Consider the following 27,149-nt stretch of genomic DNA (forward strand, 5'->3'; position numbering starts at 1 on the left):
GCCCCTTATACTGCTTCAGGCTGCCTCTACCCACTAAGAAAGTAATTGTGAGAAATGGTATGCTTGTGTTTCTGTGTGTTTCATCAGGCTTTTTCTAGCATTTTGTGACTACCCCCTTTTGCTTTCCTGTGATTTTGAAGAGAAGCCCTCTTTTGCTATCTCCTGAATGATGGCTATATATTAAGTGCTATGGGCATTTGGAGGAGGAAGATTTTGAGGAAAAAAGATGATGTGGCATACTGCAAAATGAATCATAGAATCATAGAATGGTTTGGGTTGGAAAGGGCGTTAAGATCATCTAGTTCCAACTCCCCTGCCATAGGCAGGGACACCTTACACTACACCAGGTTGCTCCAATCTTGGCCTTGAATACTCTCAGGGGTGGGGCATCCACAGCTTCTCTGGGCAACCTGTGTCAGTGCCTCACCACCCTCAAAGGGCAGAGCTTCTTCCTAACATCTAATCTAAATCTCTCCTGCTTAAGTTTGAACCCGTTACCCTTTGTCCTATCACTACAGACCCTGATGAAGAGTCCCTCTCCGGTACTCTTGTAGGCCCCCTTCAGATACAGAAAGGCCGCTGGAAATGAAGCTGCACGTTACATTTTTAATGAGAGATTTCAGGCGATAGCACTGTGCATTCATCAGTTTCTCCACAGACTGCTAAATATCCTTCTGTTACTCCCACAAACACATGTGGAAAGTTAACTGCTTCTTTACTCCAAGGAGCCCTCTCTTTGCATTGATTTGCTCTCACAATTGCTCTGTGTCAGCCCTTGACGTCTGCATTGTGAGACCTTCCTTTCTGCAGCAATGGCACATGTCATTACTATTACTGAAATACAGTTTAATATAAAGGTCATTTAGTCAATGCCAGCATTCATTTGGAAGAAGTTTAGCCTTAGTATTTTCTATGCTTGATACTGTGGAGTGCCAGGCTTCCTGATCCTGATTAGCAAAGCATTTAAACTTGCACATGAAGATCCCTATCAGTGCTCCCTTTGATTTCAGTAGAGCCAATCACACATTTAAACTTCCAGAAGATGCTAAAATTATTAGCCGATAGGAATGAGACCACTTCATTTCTGGGCTTAATGAATGGGTCAAATTAATCTGTGTTAAAAAAGCAGCCCTCACCCCCCTGATTAAAAAGAGAATTAACAATCTTTGCTCACATATCAGTGGGGAATCAGACCAAGTGAAAGCAAGTGTACAGCAGACAGAAAACATAGAGGCGATCATCCCAACTGGAAACTCATAAAAGGTTTTCTTTTTCTTTTAAATCACTGTTTTTGTAGAAGAACCTTAGTCTACTTATAATCAAGTCTTAAAGCCAAGCAGCCATTTAAGCCTTATAGCTGGTAATTTGAGGTCTTCATGTGAATGTGTTTTCCTGTGCCAACACTAACTTATTTCTGGGGGGAAAAAAAAAGATGAGTATTATAAGAAGGCCGTTTCCTATGGGTTTTCTCATGAAGTGCAGACAAAAATAGGGCTGAAATCTAAACTGAAATTGCCAGGCATGGATTTCGAATTGTAGGTTTCTTTGTAAGCAAAATTATCCAAATTCACACTAGCCTGAAAACATAGATTCTTTATCTGTACTAGATATTGCCACTTATATCAATTAAAAACAAATGTGTGGGAAGAATTTGACTTCTGATATAGCCTTGGTGATTTCCCTTCAACCTCTGTGCATGAGAAAAAAACATGCGTATCTTCGGAGTAGAACATGCCAGCAAATAAATGCTCTGCGTACCAACTCTTGTGAACTAACTGAATGTCTGTATGCAAGTGAATATTTTATGCACTCACATTTTGCGTAGTGGCAGATTAAGTATTTGGCAGGCACATTAGGTGCCTATTTTAAAATATTTATTCCTGTGTTTATTTTTCTTTCATATGCTCCTGCAGTAACAAGTTACTTGTACTTAACCAGTGATTTGTGTATTTCTCCAAGAGACTGAAACCAGACACATTAGATGTAAAGAGAAGGCAAAGAGACAAAAAAGATTCCATTCCCTAAATAGGGAAAGAAAATGCAGCTTTTCTGTATTTACACAACCCCTTATACTGCTTAGGGCTCCATCTGTCCCCTAAGTAAGTAGCAATCATTTATCTTACATCTGTTAAACAAAAATGTACTGTACAAATGGGTTGCTCTGCAGTGTCTGCAGGTGAGAAAGGGAGTGGATGCAGGGGGATGCAGTAACATGCATTACCCAAGGAATCAGACGTTGTTGATTCAGGAATCAGATCTGGTACCTGCTTCTGGCATTTTCCTGGAGGTGCATGAGAGAGGACTTTAGGATCTTCGTAGACCAGATCTGTACCTGCTCTTTGCCGTGGAAAGGGGGGGGGGGGGTGTGTGACTGTCCACGCAGATGATTTTTTTCACATTGGAGAGAATACTTTTGTAAAGGCAATAGGGGAGCTCCTAGGAAGCAACCCTGGGGTGGCTTGGTAGAGTTGGAGGGTTCAGGCAGGATTTGGGATGGGAGGGTGTGCCTCAAGGGCAAGCAATATATATTTAACATCAGTCAGGCTGCTGATGTGTCCAAGTTACGCAAGTGTTTACATATGTATGGAAACAGACAAGCTCTGAGGTCGAGTGAAATGAGATTAAAGAAGAAATATGTGGTCTGAGGGAGACCAGCAAAGATAAGTGTGATGTTCTTCTGCATGAAGGACTGACTCAACACAGTCCCTGACAGCTCTTAGGACTCTTACTTGAGCCTGACTGCTGAGAATTAATATCAGGAATGGGATTTGTCTGATATGCATTGCATTCCAGGTTTCTGTGACTCCTGCATTGTGTTTTACCCTCCTGGTCTTGGTTTTGGTGTGTTTGTAAAGTCACCAGGGCCGGGCTTATATTTCACTGAGATTTATTTACTTTTGCCTCCTTTTCCTGCATGTTGTTTCTTTGGCATTTTTTTGGCTGCCTTGTGCATTTTTAGCTTGTCATCACATCCTTTTTTCTTGTTTGTTCTTATGAGGAAGGCTATGTTTTATGCTCTGCTCCTAAAATATCCCCACAGACAGTAATTTTAGAATAATCCCATTGAGACTCTGATATGTTTAAACGTAATTTTACATTTAGCATTTTACAAATCAGCAGACATATTAATTTTAGTACTTGAGAGTATCCTTCTAGTTTTCTTCTTTGAAAACAGAAAAGGTTAGGGGGTTTTGGCTGCAATGTATTTTTTATGTGTTGGCTTAACATATAAATTATAAAAATGGAATTTAAAAGTTTTGATGTGTAAAACAACTAAATATTCCTGCAGTATATTTCTGCTTGTGTAAATTATCTTGTCAATCAAATTGTCTGTCTAAAGATACCAGGTCTGGAGAGCAGTGTTTACTTAATAATCTACTTTACACTGATAAAACATCTTTCTGTGAAGATTTCCAGTAATTTTTGGGTTGCAATTAAAAATGCTTCATGCACATGAAGTGATGTTTATGAGACTACAGTGGGATATCAAGAGGTTAAATGACTTGCTTAACAAATGAGTAGTAGTCTCAATCTCCTGACATAGCCCCAGAACAATTCCTTTATAAGTAAGTACTTCTGTCCAGGGATGCAAAAGCAAAACTTCTGACATTTATTATTCTGATGTGTGTCTGTTCCAAGGACATTACATTTCTGTGGATACATCTTACGAGGGTGAGAAAGCAGTGCTGTCCAGCCCTGAGCTGTACTCTGAGGAGTGGAGCTGTGTCAGACTGATTTATCAGATAGCAATGACTTCAGAGGCATCACCTGATCCCGCCAGGCTCAACCTGTACCTGCGGCAGGAAGGAGAGAGCTTTGATCGCTTGCTGTGGTCAGCCAATGAGCCTTCAGATAGCTGGCTCATAGCTAGCTTGGATTTAATGAACAGCACAAAGAAGTACAAGGTAAGCCTGGTTTTAGAAAGTACCACAGGCTTTCTGGTGCACGTGTTGGGGTGTATAAACTGCTTCTTGAACATTTCCACCCTGGGCCCTGTTCTGGGCTTTCACTTCTACTGTTGGCAGCATGTGAGCCAGTTGACCCCTCTGTCCCTAAAATCAGTGAGCAGAGCTGGCAAGAGCCAGGCAGTGGATGCCATTCCAGTGAGTCTGTGGCATGTCTCATGGGAATTTACAGCCAGCTGAGCCATGGGGTGAGGATGCCTCACCTCACGGCACCCCTGCGAACCTCCTGGCATCCTGTAGCACATAAAGAATCTCCCACATCTTGGTCTGCAGCTGCACTTACTCCTGTCCTCTGTGCACATGTGGGAGGATTCAGAAGCTGAGAGGACAGTATTTCTACCCCAAACCCATCAAATCATATCTCTCACAATAACATCCTGTATAGCCACACCTGAGGAATCTGGAGTCCTATACCCGTATATGAAGTGTGGGACATTTTGGCCTTGTCTCCTTGTCCTTCACTAGGCCCTCTGTCCTCAAGGAAGGGCACTGACTCCATCTTTCTTGGCAGCTTTCTGCCAAGCTCTTCCAGGAAAGGCACCTTTTCTGACTTCAGAGATGGTGAACCTCCCACTATATTTAATTTGTTCTCCTGTTTATCCCATTTAAATGCTCAGGGTGGTAAAGGAAATACCGAATCCCTAAATTTACGGTTTGGTTTGTATTGTGCAGATTGTACTGGAAGGTGAAATGGGACAAGACAAATCTGCCAGCATAGCAGTTTTTGAAATTAAAATAACTCCTGGATATTGTATTGGTAAGTACTGGCTGTTCAGCTCCCACAGTATTTGCATAGAAAAAGAAAAAGAAAAAAAAAGCCTTGTTGGCAGTTTTAAATCTGAATTAAAGGCCTAAGTTTAGGAAAAAGGCAATGGCTTTTTCCTTACTGAAAAGCAAGCTGCCATACATATAGACATTTTTTAAGCTAAGGTTGAACACACTAATACGGGGTTTTCTTCACCCATCTTTGTGATATATATAGACCTTTCACATACAAGAATTCATTCTAAAGCTATTTATTGCTCAAGCAGGAACAAGTGGTACATTTTCACAAAACTAGACTGCTGCAAATATCAGGCATAACAGCTGTGACATTAATTTTTGCTGTCTGCCTGATTGTGCTTCCTTACAGTGGCATCCTGCAGGCTGCAGAGTGAAAACTCTGTTGATACTTACTGCTATTTCCTTATGACATCTGCCAAAACCACTAAAGAAGTTCAGTATCTAGGAGGCTGGGAGACCTTTGCATTTCTGAGGAGCTCTGGTGGACTCCAACCAAATTGTCACAATTCTTCCAGTCTGTGAAGGAAACAAAGCAGTCTCATTACTGCTATTAGTCCTGCTTTGTTTCTAGCCATCCCTGATTTACAAGGGGAAGTTCTGCCCACACCATTTAATACTATGAGTGGTGTATTTGGTTCTAAAGTACAGCAGTCCCGTATTGCCAGATAATGAAAAGTTAGATCAGAGTGAACAGGATGGAAATGAGAATTTTGCCTATTACTGATCAAAATCTATTGGCAAAGTTTTCTTCCTTTTTCATAAGCTGTTCATTGCTGTGTCTAGTTTTATAAATATAGATGTCATTTGCCCTGCCATATGTAAAGTGAGGCCAGTGATTAGCAATAGTCTCTCTTCCAATTTCTGTAATGAAAATGTGTGCACTTAGCTGGTGATGTCTGTAATTGCAGAATGTGACTTTGAAGAAAATCATCTTTGTGGCTTTGTGAATCGCTGGAACCCCAATGTCAACTGGTTTGTTGGTGGAGGGAACATTCGTAATTCTCAGTCCATCCTGCCCAAAGACCACACACTTAACAGTGAACTGGGTAAGCAACAAATGTAGAACAGAGTATAGTGGAAAATTTGAGTCTGAGATCCATGTCTGACTCTTCAAATTATTATATGAAGTCTTCCTTTTCTCTTGGCATGGGGGGTGGAGGGTAAGAATGACTTATGTAAAAAAGGGGATTAGAACAAGATGGGGGGAATTTGCAGAAGTTTACACAAACTTTCTTGTAAGCTTTCTAATAAGGTTGCTATGCCCTTTGCTAGGCTTCAGAATTACTTAAATAAGGATAAAATTTTGGATGGAGTGGGGGGAAATTCTGTGGATTCTAAAAGTACAGGACACAGTAAATTTTAAGATCTTGTACCACTGATCTGTACATAGAATCATAGAATAGTTAGGGTTGGAAAGGACCTTAAGATCATCTAGTTCCAACCCCCCTGCTGTTGGCAGGGACACCTCACACTAAACCATCTCACCCAAGGCTTCATCCAACCTGGCCTTGAACACTGCCAGAGATGGAGCATTCACAACCTCCCTGGGCAACCCATTCCAGTGCCTCACCACCCTAACAGGGAAGAACTTCTTCTTTATATCCAGTTTAAACTTCCCCTGTTTAAGTTTTAACCCGTTACCCCTTGTCCTATCACTACAGTCCCTAATGAAGAGTTCCTCCCCAGCATCCCTGCAGGCCCCCTTCAGATACTGGAAGGCTGCTATGAGGTCTCCACGCAGCCTTCTCTTCTCCACGCTGAGCAGCCCCAGCTTTCTCAGCCTGTCTTCACACAGGAGGTGCTCCAGTCCCCTGATCATCCTCGTGGCCCTCCTCTGGACTTGTTCCATCAGTTTAATGTCCTTTTTATGTTGAGGACACCAGAACTGCACACAATACTCCAAGTGAGGTCTCACGAGAGCAGAGTAGAGGGGCAGGATCACCCCCATTGACCTGCTGGTCACGCTCCTTTTGATGCAGCCCAGGATACGGTTGGCTTTCTGGGCTGCGGGTGCACACTGAAGCCAGCTCATGTTCATTTTCTCATCAACCAACACCCCCCAAGTCCTTCTCTGCACGGCTGCTCTGAATCTCTCCTCTGCCCAACCTGTAGCTGTACCTGGGATTGCTCCCACCCAGGTGTAAGACCTTGCACTTGGCATGGTTAAACTCCATGAGGTTGGCATCAGCCCACCTCACAAGCGTGTCAAGGTCCCTCTGGATGGCATTCCTTCCCTCCAGCGTTATCAACCAAACCACACAGCTTGGTGTCATCAGCAAACTTGCTTAGGGCGCACTCAATCCCACTGTCCATGTCAGCGACAAAGATGTTGAACAAAATCTGGAAGGGCTTTTCTTTCCAGTGATTTTGGGAAAGTTGACCAGGAAAGCTAAGGTATTGAAACATGTTTGAAGAATCTAGGGTTAAATTGCGTGGTTCATGGGTTTTGTTTCTTTCATTTAAATGTGGTGCTGTTAATACAGCCTATTGGAGGCAGAATTTTGTGAAGATTTAAAGGATTTTCGCCGCTTGCCCTGTACGAAGTACTTGTCCCAGGCACCTCTTTGAGAGGAAAACATTTTACATAGTCACAGAGAAGGGCTGGGGTTTTCTTAGCCTTTGACGTAGTGCATGAAGAACCACAGCAGGGAACAGTCAGAAGATCTGGCTGCTGCAGGACACTGTGCATCCTGTAACAATGTGACATCCTTGTTCAAGGAATCGCATCATGTAGAGCAGGGCTGATCCTCTTTCCTTAACTCATGCCGCTGTGCCTTTTCTTATTTATTTCACAATTGTGTGAGTTGAGTACAGAGTGTCAACCCAGCCCAGTATCACCCTGCAGCACGTACATGCTGGTAAAATTTTCATGGAAGCTTAATTCACTGCAACTTCAGCAGCAGACAGTGGCTCTACCTATTAAATAAAGTACTTTATGTGATAGGAAACACTGCCAAATTGGAATGATCTGTTTTCTTGTAGCCACAGTGTTTGTTTTTCACACCAAACCCCCACTGCTGACTATGGACTGAGAAAAGCCCAAGAAGCCAATAGTCACAGAAGAGCCTTGTTTTTGCAAGGCTTGTACTATGAAGGTACATCAGTGATGGAGATCATAATTAAGCTACAAAATGTGGTAAAACTGCAGAGCAAAAGTGAAGCGCAGAACTCAGGCAAGTCCCACTGAAGTGTCACCAGTCCCGTGGCAGTGGGCAGGGTGGTGGAGCCAAGCAAGACCTTTCCCTTCCTTCCACTGGAATGAAGCAAGAAGTGACATCTCCAGGTTTGAGAACACTATTAGCTGATTAACATAGAGGTGTAGATACAAACCTAATGGCACAGCTTGCAGTGTCCATGCTGAAGTACCCTGTCAGTTTGACATTTGTGAAGAACCATTTTTCCATTCATCAATTGGTACTGTTTGATGCTGTGCTTCTGGGGGTGTAGAAGAAGATAAACTACAGAAGCACGTTACATCCATCCACATGTATGTGTCTTATTTGAATTGAGATAGTTCTCCTGAAATCAACGTCTGAGAAGCTGTACCCTTCGAAAATCCTGCAAGTCATATTGGCGGTTGGGGGGGAAGCAGTCTACTAACCCGTAAAGATTTTTTCTGTTTATTAACATGTCCCAAAAGATAAAACAATTAGAAACCAAATCTTAGATAGACCAAGCAGAATTATACAAGCAGTGAATTGTATAGAATAAAGGTTATTTGTCAAATTCTTTGATATATATTAAATGAACTGCTGAGTAAAACATGTGAGGAAACACATGGCTTGTGGTCTTGTTCATTCACCTGGGTTGCCTCAGTAAAAACTGCACTTGGAAAAACACTAAATACTATAATGAGCTGTTGGGAGACAGAGAATTTACTCAGTTGGTTTTTTTTTTCCCTTTATGAACAGTTCTCAAAATTCAGAGAGTTTATTACTTTCTTTAATATAAATGTCATTTTTCCCTTTATGAATTAATTTTTCCACTTATGAACTCAATTTTTCCTTTATGAATGGCTCCCAAAATTCAGAGAGTTTATTACTTTCTTTAATATAAATGTCTCAAATAAAGACTTAAGAAAGAGCTGAGACTGACTTTTGTCAGTGGTATCTTGCCAAACAACTTTGGGCTGTACATAGGAGGAAAGTAAGAAAAAAAAATCTCTTGAGAACTACTAAAATTTCCTAGGAACCACCCATTGCTGTCCAGGTTGTAGAAATACATGTCTAGTTCCTGCTTATCTCCTGATACTTCTTGTTAGTGTTATCCTCTAAAAAGTGTCCTCATAGCAAGTTTCTTTTGTACTTCTAGGTCACTACATGTATGTGGACTCTGTTTACGTGAAACTTTTTCAGGAAGTGGCACAGCTAATCTCACCAAAGACCATGGCCCCAATGTCTGGCTGCTTATCTTTCTATTATCAACTTAAGCAGGAGAGTAGCATTGTTTTTACTGTTTACTTGAGAGACACAACTGGCTTTTATGAAGAGATCTGGAAAACAGACAGTGCACCAAGTGTGGACTGGGCACTAGCGGAAGTTGACTTCAATGCGCCATACCCCATGGAGGTAAAGCAGTCATTCCTGTACAGTCCAGCTACAACTTCCAGGTTGCATCAGACAACAGTGCTGACTCAGGCCAAATCATGGACATGGCGGTGGTTGCTGAGAGATGGTTATAAACATGTTGGTGATCTGTTGTTTTCTTTGTCCACTGCATAAGGGTCAAGGACGAATCAATTTCCACATGGGTGCTTGATTTTCAGTGTAGATGAAGTCAAGTGGTAAAGTGCTTAAAAAGAATTGCTCGATAGGTTGTAGAGTCCTACTAATATGAGGTCTTACTACATAATGTCACATAAACAGGCCCCTAATAGTAGAGTAGTCATTAGATGTGAAAGCCAGCTCTCTGAGGTTACTTTAATTAATTTCAAGAATATCAGAAAGAAACTGCATTTTTTCTTCCCTCTGTTTACTAAAAACATCCAAACCTCAGAAGACTGGAATAAACATTCATATATATATATGTATAAATATATATATACACATACATGTATATATGCATAAAAATCTATGGGTACGATATATAGAGTCACATATATAGACTGTATCTTTATATATGTAAAATATAAATTCTTCTAACACACATGTAAATATCTTAGAAGACTGCAATAACAGTGTATATGTGTTATCTATACACATATATATTTACACATTTATAAACATATATACAATATACATATATGTAATTTATATGTCTATACTCTCTCCCAGTAAGTATACTTCTAAATCTAGGATTACAGCTAAATTGGCTTACATTATAGTTGCTTTAACTCTACATAAGTTACTTGTTATTTGATGGTAAGCCTGCAGATTTTCAGAAATCATTAGTGGTAAAGTTAATTTTTGCTAGATGTTAAATAGTCCTTTTATACTCTGCAAAGTCAGTGACTCCATATGATATGGGAAAGAGATTAGATCCAGTCAGGTCTCATAATAGTGAATGGTACATAAATTGTGAATTCAGTAAACATAAAGTAACATGCAAGGAGAAAAACAGTCCTAGCACTATAGATGGAAATTAATTAATGATTGCTTAGACCTTGACATTACGGTGGTTAGCTCTGTGAAAATATCCTCTCAGTTCTTAGTCGCATTCATAAAACCATCTGGAATGTTGGAAACTATCTATATGGAAATAAAGACCAACAGAGGATGTCATACCACGGGCTGAATGCAGAGAGTTCAGCAGAGATGCAGCCTCAACCTTCCCAATTAAAAAAGAGTATCCTAGAACTACAAGAGGAATATAGAGATAATCAAAAGTATGGAGAAGTTACATTAATAAAATAACAGTTTTCAGGCTGTAAAAATTACTTTAGTAGAATATGGTTAGAGGTTCATAAAAATAATAACACAGAAAAGATTAACTGTTCCCTTTTTCTCATAATTTATGCTGCTGTTCCAAATTCTTAATCACCAGGTAACAGTTTTAAAAGAAACCAAAGTGAGGATTTTTTCCTACATTGTATAACTGTAGAACTCATTTTCATAGCATACTATGGATACAATTAATCTGATCCATTTGAATACTGATTAGACAAATTAATGGGAAAGAAAGAGTCCATGCAGAATGCAATGTGAGGGAAGAACTGAAAACTTGCCATTGTCTTCAGTTCTTTATGTATGTGACCTCTGCTGGAAACAAGACTAGATGGGCCTTTATTCTGCTCAAGGAATTTTTATGTAATCCAACACAGTCAATATTTTAGAGGTCACTTTAGAAGTAAGATTATAGAAGTAAGATTAGACCTTGTATATCATTTCTTCAGTTGCTTCAAAAAGGTCTTCCTCTTTGTTTCATGAGGCTAAAGGATATCGTCGAGGATTCTTTCACAGCTATATTTGTTTGGCTCCCATCCCTAGACAAGACATCACAAGCATTTTTACTGGACAGGATCTCACTCTGGAAGCATTTATTATTATATCACTGCTTGGTCTCTGGAGTTGCCATAAGATTCAGGCCTTTTCTACATGCTTTTCCATAGCTCAGAAATTTTAAGACAAGAATTATGGATTGTCTTCCACTTACTTGAGGAAATGATGTCGCTTGGCAACAGCTAAGTACAAACATTGTTTGACTTGGTAGCAGTGATATGTTTTCTAGCTTTTCTGGTTCTTAATAAGTTTTTTAAAGCAACTCTTCTCTGCCAGCTTATGCCAGGACATGGGTTTCAGTGTGTGATGATGTTTAGGGAAAACAATAAAACTTGATATTGTAACAGCAGAATAATCCACACAGTCTCATTTTAGCTCATGATCCAAATAGATTCTAGATATAGTAATAATTGGGCAGCTTTGAAGTACTAGTTGTTACAGACTGGATGACCCTGAATACTAGCTTTGTATGGTATCATGACAGTAGCCTTACTGCGCATTTAAAACTATTGCTTCATAAAGCAGCAGAAGAGCTATGTTGCCCTTGATCTTTCCTTGACCTTGAGTGCATAAAGATCTGGTGCCAGGATCAGGCTCTGATTTATATCCCTAATAAGTGATATGATTTTATTTGTGCCAATACCTCAGTGCTGTTTGAGATACCCTGAAATCTGTCTGCGACTTCTGATAAGAATTCTGTAATACAAAGATGTGTACCAAAATTATTGTTGTGTATATGGTAGATGAATAACAAAAGATTGTCATTTCCAGCTAATATTTGAAGTTGCTTTCAATAGCGCCAAGGGAGGTTACGTTGCCCTTGATGACATTTCTTTCTCTCCGGTTTACTGCAGCAATCACACAGGTATGACTTCTTATTGCTATTTGCCTTCTTTGTTTTCCCCTTTTGCTTTGCCCTTCTGAACTGCCTGTAAGTACTTGCAGTATTTGGTAGTCATATGCAGATAACACCTTCTCAACTGACCAGCACCACTGGGCTACTCTTCCTCCTGGTGACAAAACAGCAGATAAACACTGATACCATTCATTTGATGCAGAAACCAGACCTTGCTTCAAGCATCTGCAATTGAAGTGCAGGACTGAATGCTGTATTTGCATACCCCCAGCTTTTGAACAAATTACCTCTTGTAGGCATGTCACAGAAAGAGAGGGGTATTTTCCTAGGTGTGATGGTATCAGGAAGAAAATGTCCTATGCTTTTCATTATTGCCAATGTAGGGAATATTTTCTTCAATGCCGTGTGCCCTGAGGTGTTTTTCAGAGCCAAAACAGGAGCCTTGCCTTCCTGTCTTCATTTTTCCAGGAGGTATTATTTATCTCAGACAGTGGTGTGTCTGTCAGATTTTCATTAAGCTTTCACAGCAGCAGAAGTCAGCTGAATCCATGTGATCTCTGCTGTAGAGACACTTGGGATGAAGGACTTTGTCATTTCTGAATACAGCCTCTTAAGTAGCTGTGTACTGGTTCCTTGCATCTTACTGTAGCACTGAGCAGTAGTCAAAAGTAGATTAGTAGTTTCCCACTAAGCACATCCATTCTTTTGGTAACAAGCTTGAATTTTGGGTTAATGTTTTGAAGTGATCAAGGAGAAAAAGATTTGTTACCTGTCTTTAACTTCTTGAAGTCTCTGCTGCACTGTTGAAGTATCAATAGCAGGTAGATTCCAGTTACGTTATTAATCCACAACTCTTGGCTGAGTAAATCTAGTTGTTTCATTAACTCCTCAATGCCTATTCTGTTTTTGCTTTGGTTTGCAACAAAAATAATGGTTTATATTTTTAGTATGCTAAGGATTGAAGCTGTTTGCTCATGGTGTTTTCCATTTTAATTTTCAGATGGCTTATATGTTCTGAAGTATATGATAAATTTTGTAGTAATTTCTGCCCCAATCCTAATTTAATCACACTATCACAGCTCAAGTTCAGATCTTCTCTAACTGGGAAATTTGATAGGGCCAGTTAGAGCTTTCCCTACTAACTCTGATTTTGATGTTTTGTGGTGGTTTTGGGTTTTTTGGTTGTTTTTGGTTTTGTTTTGTTTTGTTTTGTTCTATTTGAGAAATGAATGTCAATCATTTGCTTTATATTTTGTTGGAATACAACAAAGCTGGTTAATCTTGCAGACTTATCTCCTATTTCCATCTTCAACTGTTTTAATTAGAGATGTTAAAAAGCAAGAGATCTTTATTCTTCTTATCATAGCAGTTTGTATAAAAGCATCAAGTTTTTTTCTGTATTCGTCTGGAAGTTTTGGTCAACAAAGGTCTCAGTGTTAAATAAATGGGAAAAAAAAGGTATCAGAGTATTAAGCTTGCTCACCAAAGGATGAATCAAAAGATGGGTTTAAAATGCTGCATGGACCTGTGAGGGCTCCAACTGTGTTTTCTTTATCTAGGAAACCCATGGGGAAGGGCCAGGCTGCCTCCTTTTTCTCTGTAGTCAGAGAAAGACACATGGGCAGTGCTTAAATTTGTCTTATTCGAGGCTGAAAAGACCACAGGAATCTCTCCAAAGCCAAAATCTCGCTTCTCCTGAAGCCGATCGATCACCTGTGTCTCTGCCCGTGCCAGGAAGTCCCTCTTAGCCTCCATGCAGAAGGGTGGTATGTGTGCTGCCATAGGCTGATGCTCACAGGGTCCTGACTCCTGATACAGCCAAACCCATGACTGCTTTGGGTTGCACCCCTGCTTCTCCCAGCATCTGATGCAAGTGACTGATGAGGCTTTCAAAGAAGTACAAATGTTATATTTAAAAGCATCCATTCACCAAGGGGATTTCTTCAGGCTAAAGCACATCCTGACCCATGAATTCCACACTGCAGATCAAGGTGGAGCCATAGGCAGGGCTGGGGGGCTTCACTTAGCTGCAGTGCTAAAACATGCGAGGCATAGTTCCAGATGTCAGTAGTTACGAGATGAAGCAAATACATGAAGCAAAATATTACATACTTACGGCATGCATATGCACACACATTATGCATTACTACAAAAGTTTTTTTAAAAGTGCTCTTTAAAAGACTATTGAATGTTTATGTAAGAAAGTGATCCCCTTGAAAACTGAAATATGCGTCACCCATGAACACACATTAGCACAGTCATGCTTATTTTGTCCAAACATCTTTTGGATGAAGGAGCAGGATAGAGACAAATGGTCTGAATGCCTTTGTGCCTTATGTCCTGAAGGAAGAATCTTCTCTTAATATCTGTATTTTTTTTATATTTTATAAAGTCTGTGAAGGAGGTTACACCCCATCTCCAGCATAAAATACAAGAAAATAACACCCCCTTGCAATACAAAGTTGGTTGTCTGATATCACTGTGACTGTGCACTCATTTTCCATAATACAAAAAAAAGATGAAACAGTATACTTTAGCATCCTTGTGCTTCAAATACCTATGCTTATAATAATGTGCTCTTCCTAACAGGACATACGTGTCTTATCTTTTAGGAACTCCTTTCAATCCTGCTGCAGCAGGCTGCAATTTTGAGGAAGGTCTATGTAATTTTTACCAGGATCACAAAGATGGCCCAGGATGGAGCAGAGTGAAAGTGAAGCGTAATGTGTATAGAGCAGGAGATCACACTACAGGGTTTGGTAAATCAAAACTCGTTTCCACTAGAAAGTCAAACTGGATTTAAAGGTTAACCTGTTGTATCACTGTTCCCTCTCTTAAACCATGTCATCTGGTTAGATTGCCTCACTGCAACTCCCTGCCATTAAAAATCTGTGTACACCCCTCTGTCCCAGCTGGGCCTCTGGCTGTGTTTCCCCACATGTATCACCCATTGAAGAGTCCCACAGGGCCATAAATCAGAGTATCTTCACTGTACAAATCTCTAGTCACTGAAGGGATGATTCCACAAACATATGCAAACAAATATAATACTAGCTTAATGCATTGCTTTTGATATAGAGGAATGGTGGGTTCTTAGTTCTTCCAGGCTTAGGACTGTTGGCATTTTTAAGGGAAAACTGTGAAATGTTGTGTAGGGAAGCCATGTAGTGAAAGGCCTGATAGCAAGTTCTGAAACTCACACATCTTTTTGTGTATTCATGTTTCTTAATCAAATGTGCTGAAGCCTCACCTCTTTATACTTGCTGGAGGGAATACAAGGCCTCGTGCCCTATCCTTCATTCTTTGGTCGCAGAGTGGTACCCTTGAAACAGACAGGTTTCCAGAATGGCCAGAGAATTTTTCATTGTAAATTTGAGAAGTGCTTATTTTGGGTAACTTAGCCATGTGCCAGTTTAGCTTGAAGCATCTGGGATGCTTTTAGAGAAATACTTCCTTTCAAACAGAATGTGATAATCTGTTTCCTGCCAGTAGAAACTGTTTTTATAACCAAAGTCTGATGCAATAATGGAAGCTGCTTTAATACCAAATCAGCTCTGCTAATTGTGTATTAGAAATACTCAATAACTGAACTGTCTTGCAGGCTATTACTTGTTGGCGAACACAAAGTTTACATCACAGCCTGGGTACATTGGACGTCTGTATGGGCCAATCCTGCCAGGAAATTTACAGTTTTGTCTGCGTTTTTATTATGCCTTATATGGGTTTTTCAAAATGAGTGGCACTCTTGCTGTTTATATCTTTGAGGAGAATCATGTCGTTCAAGAGAAAATCTGGTCTGTCTTGGACTCTCCAAAGGGAGTTTGGACTCAAGCTGAAATCTCCTTCAAAAAGCCTATGCCTTGCAAGGTAAGAGTCAGCTCTTCAAATCTGCCAAATTCTGGATGGAGATTTTCCTTGCCTTCTCATCTGAGGGCCATTTGTTATCTAGGGATTAATCCTAAGTGAGCTATACCTGCAAAGTGAAATACTGTTCCTAGGCAGTACTGCAGGGCTTAAGAGTATTTCTTTGCAGCCTGACTCCCATGGGAACCCTGATACAGGATATCCTGACACCAGGAATGGAGCAGTGCTGCCCTGCTGTCCTCAACTGTAATCACAGTATTTGTGGAGATTTTACCAGAGGAGCTCTAATGAAAGCTAGTTGTGTCTTGGTTTCTCTATAGGCTCCAGGTTCACTCATTTTTGTTTGTTTGTTTCCTATGTGACTCGGATCAACGTACTTGATTACAGATTTTAGTCCATCTAAAAAGTCAGTACTGACGAGTTCTGGTCAAAATGGGGAACTGATCCTACTATTCTAAGCTCAACCACTGGGTTAAAATATGGAATCAGAAGTCCGTGTAATTTAGAGCAATGGACTTGAAGGATTGAACATCTGGTTGGAGAGGTCACTTTGTTATCTCAGCGACTTAATAAAAATAACATAGTATTTCATATCACCTCCTGAATAAGTCCTCAAGCTGCTGTTATTCCTCATCTGCACTTTGTTAGTCAATCAAAAAAGATTGACTTTTACACAAATTTGTGTAAGTGCTACTTGTGATTTCTGTAATAGGTTTTCACTATCTGTGAGTCATCTAAGGAGGACCAGATGGATAACTACATGGTAACACTGAGATAAATCCAGCTTTTTTTCCATTGTGATAGTACTGTGAATATATGTCTGAAAGCCTGACTTACAACTTAAGTATTTCTAAAATACAGGCAACCATCCTAGGCATCTTCCCCACTATAAAACTAATTTTTGAAGTGGCAGTAGTTACTGAGTTTAACTTTTCTTGGGAAAAAAATAAAAGAAAGAAGAAAAAAAGTGTTTTTCTTTGAAATAAACACACTATAAAAGAAAAAATTCACAAAAAAAAGGTGCGTAACTGTATTGAAAGGGAAGTTTAAGCTGGAAATTCAAGTCCTAATTGCTGATTAGTGTTTTCTGTCAGGCATTTGATATCTTAAAAATTTGACGGGATTTTATGTACGTTTTTAATGTATAAAATTTAATAGAATTTCTAATTTGCTTCTATTGATATAGGAAAAAAAAAAAATCTGCCAAGCAAGTGCATGATAGAAAAGTTTCTCATAGTACCACCCCAAAATATTAACTGAAAAGTATTTTTCTCTATTTTTAAAATCATGAAAAGGTATTGGTTAAAAAGGCAAGCTTATAGCCTGCTTTTGCCACCTCCTGTTTATGTATTTCTTTATTATTTTTAAGAAGGTTTGGTAGCTTGTGTAATGCAGTACATTGTGTGAGTACTGATGACAGCTGAGCATGACTTAAAAATGGTTTATAGCCTTGGAGGTGGCAGTGTTTTTACCATCTGACATTTACATGGAAAGACTTTTCCAATATGAATTTATGAAGAACTAGTTTTATGTTTTCCTAGAAATTGGTATATCTAAAACACTTGTGAAGAAGTTTGCCTAGGATGGAAAGCTTTTCATGAATTGCAGCTTTCAGGACTGTAGTTACCAGTCTGCCTGTAGGCAGTAACAGATAGGGAGCATCACAGAGGATAATAAGGAAGTCAGGCAAATACCCTCGCTGCTTCTGAGCCCCAGGGATGAAAAACTGGTGTAGTTACAGGTTGTCTGATTGAAATATTCACAAGCAGGCTTGAGTGAAGTTGCACAATGGGCCAGATTCTGGCTTTTCCTTGCAGTATCATGCCCAGATCTTCAACCTTAATACTTATTTTGTTTGTTTCTTCTTTTCCAAGCCAACAGAAAGAAATGAAGGAGCACTATATGGCATTGTATAAATACGTAGCTTAGTTCTCTGTAAAGCTGTGTCTGCCTAGCACCTAGTAAAATAGCTGTTAAGAAACAGTAATTTCAGTGGCCATTTTCAATGCAGACCAAAGTGGAGGTGGATCAGAGCAGTTTTGCTTGACAGCAGGGAGAGGTGGGAACCAGCAAGTCAAGGTTCAGGTTCTGGAGGGAGAAACAGTATACAGAAACATGAGAGAAACTAGCTCACCAAAGCTTGACTTCTCTTGTTCTCTTTCCTCCAACCTGTCCTTGTGTCTCTTGCCTTCTCACTGATGCACATTTGTCTTGTCTAGCCTGCCCCACAAGCAGCAACACTCCCCTGCTTCCCTTCCCCATCTTACTCCTGGCATCTCAGCTCCAGGTAGTCCAAGTTTTTGTCTCTAATCCTGCCCATGTTACAGTCTGTTTGCCCTGCTTAGCCCAGTTCTTACAAATTTGTTTTTAAAAAACTAATGACTTGGCAGAAAGCACAGTTCTGGCACAAAAAACAAATCCTGACACTTTTCATGCTCCTACTCCAAAACCTAGGAGTGCTCAAGCTTTTCAGAGAATTTTTAAATAGGGGTAAAATAAAACCTTTTCCATTTCCGAGACTTGTTCTCGGAAATCATGGAACTGTTTTGGACTAAATCTTCCAAAACAAGCCTGAAGGAAGGACCCATCATGGAAAATCTGAGCTGAAATCATTGTGCCTTGGCAATGTTATAAACAAGTTTAAAACAGTCTTTTAATGGAGTGAGGGTGGTCTCAAAATAAGATAGAGATACTACCTTTCCTCTAATGCAGATGTGATGGCGTTCCATCCCTGGTGGTGTTCAAGGCCAGGTTGGACAGAGCCTTGAGTGACATGGCTTAGTGTGAGGTGTCCCTTCCCATGGCAGGGTTGGAACTGTGTGATCTTAAGGTCCTTTCCAGCCCTAACTATTCTATGATTCTACGGCTGATGTGCCTGTTGCATTGTTTTCTGAGATGCATCATGACTAGACTTGGATGATAAGATGTTGTAGGCATGCACAGTAGTTTGGCTGATCAATTTGTTGGTTACCGGGTGTGACTTGTAGGTTGGGTCAGTGCCTGTGGAAACAGTAAACAGTCTCCTGTCAGTTCCTTAGCAGACAGTAAAGTCAGCGAGGCAGCTGTTACGCTGCTTTGCCAGGGAGTCAGGAAGGTCGTTGAAGATTTAGCAGCCAATTGATCTAAAATACCTGGTTACCTATGTCCTTTATCTTTCTTCCACTGCAAATACTGCTCCCAAGGCATTGAAAACAATATAATATCCGTTTGATGTGTTTTAATTTTAATAAATTTGTTTGCATCTGGACAATAAGAAAGCTAAAATTTTCATCCTTGGTTCCTGTCATGGTTTTTGAAAGTTCTTTTTGAATTAGCTAACTGCAGTCTGGCACAGATTGCTGGCTTGAGTTGTGTGAACAGGAAATGTGAAGCTGACCAACAGGCTTTAATGCAACACTTTGAAAATATCATGTTGAAAAAGGTTAGGTGGGTATGAGCCAGCTAAGCAAGTCATAAATGTTTATATACACTCATATATATATATGTATATGTGTACATACTGCAAATATGTAAACTATGTAATAGGAAGAAGGCAGGAAATTTTAAATCCTGATTTCTCAATTTGTACTTGAGCAAGTCTCTTTTTTAGTCAGTGTAAGTTCCTATGACCCTATACACATACAGTATTGTTTTCATACTCTGTTGTGCTCAGGAAATAAATGTGAGAAGGAAGAATTAAAAAAAAAAAAAAAAAAAAGAAAAGAAAATAATTTCCTAACCTTTTTTTTGAACAAATGGAGCCCTTCATTCGTTGTTGTATAAGCCTCTTAAAGGGCAGTGTAAAAATCTAAGTCTGAAATATGTAGATTCTTTTGATCTGATTGAACATACTGAAACTGATCTAATACATGTCAGGAGAATGTCAGAGCCAATTGAAAGAAAAATTCACGTACGGTATATGTAACCTGGAGATGCTCACATTCACTGTGGAACAAAAATCTGTATTTTAATATTGTGTCTGTGTATTTGTGTGTATATGTCACCATGAAAAGATAATTATTTTATGCAACTTCACATCAAAGTCTAAATGCCTAGATTAAAATGACCCGGTTTGAGTGCAGCTGGGTCTGCTTTTATCAGTTCTGTTCATTTCTGCTAGATTTGGCTCAGCATTCTGAAGCTCAGGTTTTCAAAAGCAAACATCTCATGTTGTTTATCCATCCATGCAAGTTACATAGCACTGTAGTGATTGAATACCTTCCACAGAGTTTAAAAACATACCCTCACAAAGACAGCTGGCATTTTAACAGTCCACCCTACATCATCAGAGTGGTTGTGGCAGCATTTCCTGGGTTTTCATTCTTTTATTCTGCTTTTTCTTCCTCTTTTTTTTTTTTCCCTGCTCACTCTCCTTGAGTTCCTCTGTTTGTTTTCACTTGTCTTCTGTAGCTAATTTTAGTTGAAGTTTCGAGAAAGCAAAGTCAAGTGACTGAAAGTTGCACTTCAATATTTACATGTTTTAAAACAAGCAAAAGGGAGGACTTTTTCAGAAATGGCTAAGCACTGAAACCCTTTGCTGTGCGATGCTGTGGAGGCCAATAGCATTTATGCATTTAAAAAGGGATTAGGTAAATTCATGGAAAATGGACCTCACAGTGACTGCAAACATAGTGGTAATGAATGACCCCCAGTTCAAGTTCTTCAGCTCTCTGGGGGGTTGAACACAATATAACTCTGTACTCTTTTCCCTAAATATGTTACCACACTCCACCTTCCGAGGGCTTGATATGAGGGTTTTCAGACCTTTGTTCTCATATCATCACTGTGATGATGCTCAATATTAAATCCTACAATTTTCCGAGCATTTCTCTTTTTCTGCTGAGAAATTTGTGTCTCCTGCTTGTCCACGAAAGTCATAAGTAACTAAAGCAAACTTGAACACAGGATGAAGTCCTAGGTCCCTGTAATCAAGTCACTAGTATAAAGGACACAGTTATCCAGTCTGGCACCAAGTAGAGAAGAGCTGACATCCTAGTCTTCATCTCCTCCTCCTCTGGAAAACCCCCACTTGTGTCAAATAAAGGAGCATTTTGGTACTGTTCTGATGCAGCCCTTGATCAGTCATTCCACAATAAGGTATGCAACCTAAAGAGGCTGAAATGACCTGCAGTTTTATAGTATGGCTCTTCTGCCCTTCCTTCTCTCACCTCTAAACCAAGAAACTTGTTAAAGAACAGTCACCAGAAATGCCTGTTTAAAATAAGAACATTAGGATCTGTAACAGTAGGATTAGTGCTTGCAAAATGTGAATCCCACTGTCTGTGGTGTTTGACTTGGTTGTGGAAACGACATACTAAAAACTAAAAATTATTCAGGCTAGAAAGTGCTGTCTAAGTGGCTTGCATTTCACAGTAGCTAAGCAAGGAGATATCTTGCATGAAATATTTATTACATACCTCCTTTTGGTATCTGTGATATGTAACTGACATTTCCTTTTTTTGCTCCATTCTGGGTACTTAATATTGTGATATTACCATGCCACATCATCTGACAAGACTCCTCAGTTTAAAGGCAAGAATCTTCCCCTGTTATAAAAAGAGCCAAAGAAAACTGTTTCACTGAAAAGAGGATAGAGCCCATAATAACAGATATCTGGAAATCCAGGAGAGGCCTGTCAGGCAGCTGAGGACACCATTTCTGTGCAAGCAGTATTCTCTACTAGATAGTGCAATCCAGTGAACATAGATGTAGCATTAAAAGCCTCTTGTCCTAGGTAGTTCTGTTAATGTTTTTCTTTCATTGTTTGTTTCTGCAACTCATTTATTTGCCCTTGGACAGGAAAGATTTTTTAAAATATTTGTTTAAACGTCACAAGCTTATTACCAGTATTATCCAATTATTTACGTAGAAGCTTTCATAATCCATTGTTTTCCTGCAGAAGCTTATTGTATTTACTTGGCAAGAAATTGAACTTGCATGGTGAGTGCCATTTTAAATCAATACATTTTTAAATGACAGATGCTTGCAGACATTCTAATTTTAGCATAATAGCTTACTTGCATTCTTGATAAATGAGATTCTGACTGTTTAAGACAAAGAAAAACAAGCCATTTATAATCTGTTTTAATTAAGCTTGCTAAAAGTAATTTGGATTACACTGATAATGCTTATATTGAACAGCCCTGGGACAATCAGAATGGTTCTTCCATTCTCCTGTGCTGGCTTACACCCTTGTACAGCTGTGCACTAGTGTGACTGACTGGAAAGTCAGGCTCACTCTTTTGTGAAAATATCTTGACTGCTTCTTTGTGTCATGTCACACTTTTGTTTCTGGTGCTTGAATTATTTTTGGATTTCATAATACTGAGCTTTTCGTTGCTGTATGGAAGTTACAATAGTTGATTCTCACAAAAACCCACCTCAGACTCCACTGTAACTGCCTTTCTCCCTTAAGAAACTGACCATAGATATGTGTATAAGCAACAGAGTTTTGGGTCTACACTAGTATAAAGTATGTAGCTTAGTAATATTCACTAGGCAGAACCAGGTAAATTACTTTGCTGCAGAGGAAGAGCTTGCTCTTAAGACACCACATTTGGCTGCTGTCACAGTTTTTCTTCCATTTGGCTGCTCTGGCTCTCTAATTGAGCAAGAGCTACACTCCCTGGGATAAACAAGTAGGAAAGAAAATACACAGAACCCATAGGAGTCTAGGGGCATCTTCTTTTATCCTGTTCTCAATCCAGCTCCTTTTACAAGCTTCCCCATTAGTCCTTCCTTAAACTGGAGTTACCATACTGCATGTCCTACTCTTTCTTCTCCTCCAAAAGAAGGTAAAAGTTACATACATATGTTTTAACTCGCACCTTCTTGTAGAGATGCAGAGTGCTCAGGATGAGAAGTCCCTTCTACCTCACTCAGTACCTGCAGCACAACTCAGCAACATGCCATGGGAAAAGTGAAAATCTGCTTGCTCTACCAGCTGTTCTCATCTAGCATTGCTCATTTCTGATATAATACAGAACAAGAAGAACTGATTATCGATACTTTGAGGCTACACGGCAAGGGAACATTAATTGAGTACTGGAAAATAAACAAACCAGCTTCCAAGAGCAAGGGCAATGATTTGGAAGGAAACTAATGCCCTGGCTGTGTCCTGTTACTGGAACAAAAAGAGGCATGAGAAGAAAGTGTGTTTTATTTTTCAGTAACATAGGCAACAACTGAACTTTGATAATGTTTTTAATTTAGCCTCCAAGATAGCATGCAAGTCCAGGAGTTACCTAGTTTGAAACAATTAGTATGTTGTTCATCTGTTATGGTTTATGAACAAAGTGTGAGCTGAGCACAAAGATCCCCCTATTCTCTTCTCCAAGGCATGAGATAACTTCTTAAAAATTTACTTTGGAAGAACTGACCTAGGAAATATTTTAATTCAGACCAAGAACAAATGTAAAGCTTCATGAGATTAGTCCTATAAAGACTGTAGAAAGGATTCAGAGATCTGATGCAGGGTGAAATTGAGCAGCTGAGTAAATCCAAATCGACACAATTTTGGTAGGTAAAGTTCAAATAGTCAAAAATGTCTCTTTATGAAAAAAGAAAAAGAGTGACCTGTAAATAAAAATATCTTCTATCTCATTACTTAAAACTAAATCAAGAATATAACAACAGTTAGCCAAGGGGACAATGAACAATTTCAGTCCATTTGCTGTAGCTAATACTGGAAACCACATTCCCAAGCAAAGTTCCCCCATCCCTTTGCAATTATAAAGTCTGCCCATGGCAGCATGTCACTCAACACCACAAAAAGCAAGTGGAGAATTGGTAACACCAAAGCTACAGATGACAAAGCTGTACAAGTTTACAAGTGTCACTGAAACGGATCAATACTTTGATTGTACAAAAGCTACTGGGTTAATGGCCTTTGAGAGACCAACAGTTACTGTTGCAGTGCTTTTGAAATAGAGGGCTTTCTGCAGATCCAATGGGTAATTATGTACCTTGTATGGAACAAATTATTGCAATTTAAGAATAAAGAGCTTGATCCTGCTCCCAGTGATGTCAATAGGAAAACATCACTTAAAACATGATTCCACAGTGTGGAAATGTTTCACAAACAAGGACTGACTGATCTCACCCTTTCATGTGTGGTTTTCTGAAGATTCTTGGGTTTAGGACTATAATATGTCTTTAGTTTATTACAAATGTTCACCAGAATGCTTTCATTAAAAGCCTGGTGAATGATGTCTACCCAATGTCTGTATTTATTGTATGCTTAATACCAAGAGATGCCACCATTTTTAATAGATCGTTCCTGTTTCTTGAGAATGAACATTGAAAGTAGGAAAGTTTTTGTCCTGTTAAACTTAAAGTTTAAGACAGCAAAAAAAGAAGGCAGGATTTAGGCTACTATACACTCAGCAGTTCTGCATGCTGTGCAGGAGCACTCCTCAAAGTCCTGTAACACTTTACAAGACAGATAATCACTATTACTGGGATTGGTAGCATTGAATGGAAAATGGTTTTAAAAATTGCTCCATCCTGGGCAGCATAATCCATACATGCCGCAAAGGTTTAAGTGTAGTTATGTCCCAGGCTGTTTCCTAAGCAGATAGGTAAATAAATACTACAGAGCAAAGCAGTCTTGCAAAATCAGGAATAATGACCACATTGAAGGTGTTACCAAGCCTGCTAAAAAAGGACATATTATAAATATACTTGACTTTATAATGACATGAATGACTTTATAACCTTTTTGTGTCCACATGAAACTGTGTATTTCTCATCCAACAGCATTTAACCGCAAATATGTAACTGAGGTGTTTACGGTTATTCCAGAATACTAAAATGTTAGAAGTCTAACAGTCTCCAGTCACTAGCTCAGACCTCATCACAAAGAAATTGTTTTGGAAAGCTCCTCCCAAATTATGGTCATAACTTTAAGGGTCAGACAGATGGTTTGCAGTGGTTAGGCAAAGAAAACTGTCAGCAGTGTTTTCACAAAACAAACCTTATTGTGTCTTCTGCAATTTGAACAGACTTTGGTCAACCTTGGGAGAAGGGCAGATGGGAATCTTACAGTCTCTTTAGATTTTATTTTGTCATCTCATGGATGACATATTTTTCATGGCAGAATTAATGTGTAGACAAATAAAACATCTTGGACACTATTTTTAATCTTCACAAACCCAGATAAACACTGTGAATGATGCTTAGCATTTCCACCTTCCTGCTTTATGATATGGCCTTGTGTCATTTATGAATAATCCCGATTTATGCAGTAGTTTCATCTCTATTGTTCTTTGTATTTTTGCCATGGCCATTTCTTTTGGCCATTGCTCTGCATTACTCTTTCAGATGTATTTTTCCATGAATAAAACCTCCTAGTTGTAAGGATAAGATAGCCGAGGACATTTTTTTAGCTGTTCACGTTGGTTGTGCGGGGGGCAAAAAAACTCAACAATCTCAGTGAATCATGTTTTGTCATACACTGAGAAACACACACTCCCCTAATAAAATGTTAGCTACATATAGACATATATCATTTGCCTATAAAAGTGAGAAAACACTCTCGAATGAAAACACACATCTAAATCCCACTGGACTTGAAATTTAAGTCATTGTCTGTATTAGTATGTGCCAAAAAAAAAGTGGGCTCAAAATTTCTGTTCTGTAGATGTGAAATTATTAGCACATTTGGAAAAATCTAAAATTTCAGACTCTTAATCCCAGCTTTTGTTGGATACCTGAAACTTTCTTCATGTATTGCAGGTTGTCTTTGTAAGCTGGTGTAAAAGCTTCTGGGACTGTGGACTTGTGGCCCTGGATGATGTATCATTGAGCCTGGGAAGCTGCCAGGCTGCTGGTAAGACCATGTATAAAGACCATGTATATTTGTCATCCAACAGCTGCTACCCTTTTTACTAAGAGTTCATCGCATACCTTCATTTTCCAAGCCTATCCTACAGCTGCCTTCATCCCACTGTGGTTTCTTTTCCTTTTCCAAAAAGTACTGCATAAACCCTATTTTTGCAGTAGCAAAGACCAGTTTTTGTTCACAGGCGTGCCACCTAAAACCTAATCAGCATCACATAACTGACTCTGGAGCAGAGTATATATATATGAGCATCCCTTGGGGCACTACAATATAAACCAAAACAAGCAAACAAACAAAAAAAACCCCAAACAACAGAAAACCAAAACCAATAGTCCAAATGAGGGGAAAGGAGTTTTCAGATGGCTTTTAGGAAACCAGGAATGGACCCAAAAGAAATATTTTCAAAACAGTGTCATTCTTTTAGTCCAGAAGTACAGTTGTGCTAGGCCAATACATAGTCCCTTATCTGAACTACAGTTCTCTAATGAAGACAGATGAGTCTAAGTCTCTCTTTTGTAGTGGGAGGAACTGAATGTTTTTGAGCAAGACTTCACCCTCAGAAATGCACAGGCTAACTTCTCTGAATCCACCCAAACTCCCTCTTCTGGGGCTCTTTAAGGCTTGACAATGCAACGATTGTATTCTAATTTGGAAACCATTCTCATGAGACAGGCATCAATCTATAATCCCATTCTTCTTCAGAATAAAGCCATGCCTTTGAAATGGTGATGAGGGCATGCCATTTATACTCCCATGTAAGAATAACTTTTTAATGACCTCTTTTGACTGTATTTCATGCATTCAGGCATCTAACCATTACAGAACCGAGAGAAATTACATGTATAAAACAAGGTGCTATTTTTCTAAAGTATTTTCAATAGCAGTCTGTTACCTTTCTGTAATTACTAAGTAATTTGAAAAGGAACCAAAGGTGCAGAACTGATACTTGGATGTACAGTCATACTGGATCTTGTCACTGATGGCAGCAGAAACATGTCCCAACAATGCCCCATGAGGGCATACATAAAGTTATCAAGGTTTCCTTCTTTGCAAAAGGTGAAAACAGCTCAGAGTGTCTGCTCCTGAACTACAGATTGAGATCACAGTAGAAGAGCTGACAGAAGCTTCCTGGCAAGCACCTGAATTGTCAAGTTACTGTCTTCTGCATAATCTAGTAGAATTGAAGTAATGAAAATAATCTAGTAATTGCAGCTCTGTGGTCTGTTGTATGTGGTATTTGAATCTGGTGCCATGGCAACATAGGAGAGCTAAATGTGGTGTTTGATTTCAGATAGAAACTCCAGTCTTTGGCAAGACTCATTTAAAATGCATGTTATACACACTGGAGCTCATTAAACTGCTTGGGGTGCCACAATAGTGAAGAAAACTACACTGGTATAGCCCATTGCGGAATAAGAGTTAGA

At 39.3% G+C, this 27,149-nt stretch overlaps 1 protein-coding gene across 4 annotated transcripts in view; it reads left to right on the plus strand.

The window, feature by feature from the left end:
* The window catches only part of MAMDC2 (MAM domain containing 2), a 58,438-nt gene that overhangs the window by 25,873 nt on the left and 5,416 nt on the right, over window positions 1-27,149 (plus strand). For all 4 annotated transcript variants that reach the window (XM_061470776.1, XM_061470777.1, XM_061470778.1 and 1 more), the window contains exons 3-10: window positions 3,640-3,905; window positions 4,638-4,722; window positions 5,657-5,794; window positions 9,060-9,316; window positions 11,957-12,050; window positions 14,654-14,800; window positions 15,643-15,908; window positions 25,620-25,713. In XM_061470776.1, the coding sequence (XP_061326760.1) occupies window positions 3,640-3,905; window positions 4,638-4,722; window positions 5,657-5,794; window positions 9,060-9,316; window positions 11,957-12,050; window positions 14,654-14,800; window positions 15,643-15,908; window positions 25,620-25,713 (1,347 nt within the window). The remainder of the gene's footprint in view (window positions 1-3,639; window positions 3,906-4,637; window positions 4,723-5,656; window positions 5,795-9,059; window positions 9,317-11,956; window positions 12,051-14,653; window positions 14,801-15,642; window positions 15,909-25,619; window positions 25,714-27,149) is intronic.

The sequence above is a fragment of the Pezoporus flaviventris genome, unplaced genomic scaffold, assembly GCF_033815535.1.
Source record: "Pezoporus flaviventris isolate CSIRO_AGI_PZ_B2104156 unplaced genomic scaffold, CSIRO_AGI_Pfla_v1 ptg000064l, whole genome shotgun sequence".
Taxonomy (NCBI): domain Eukaryota; kingdom Metazoa; phylum Chordata; class Aves; order Psittaciformes; family Psittacidae; genus Pezoporus; species Pezoporus flaviventris.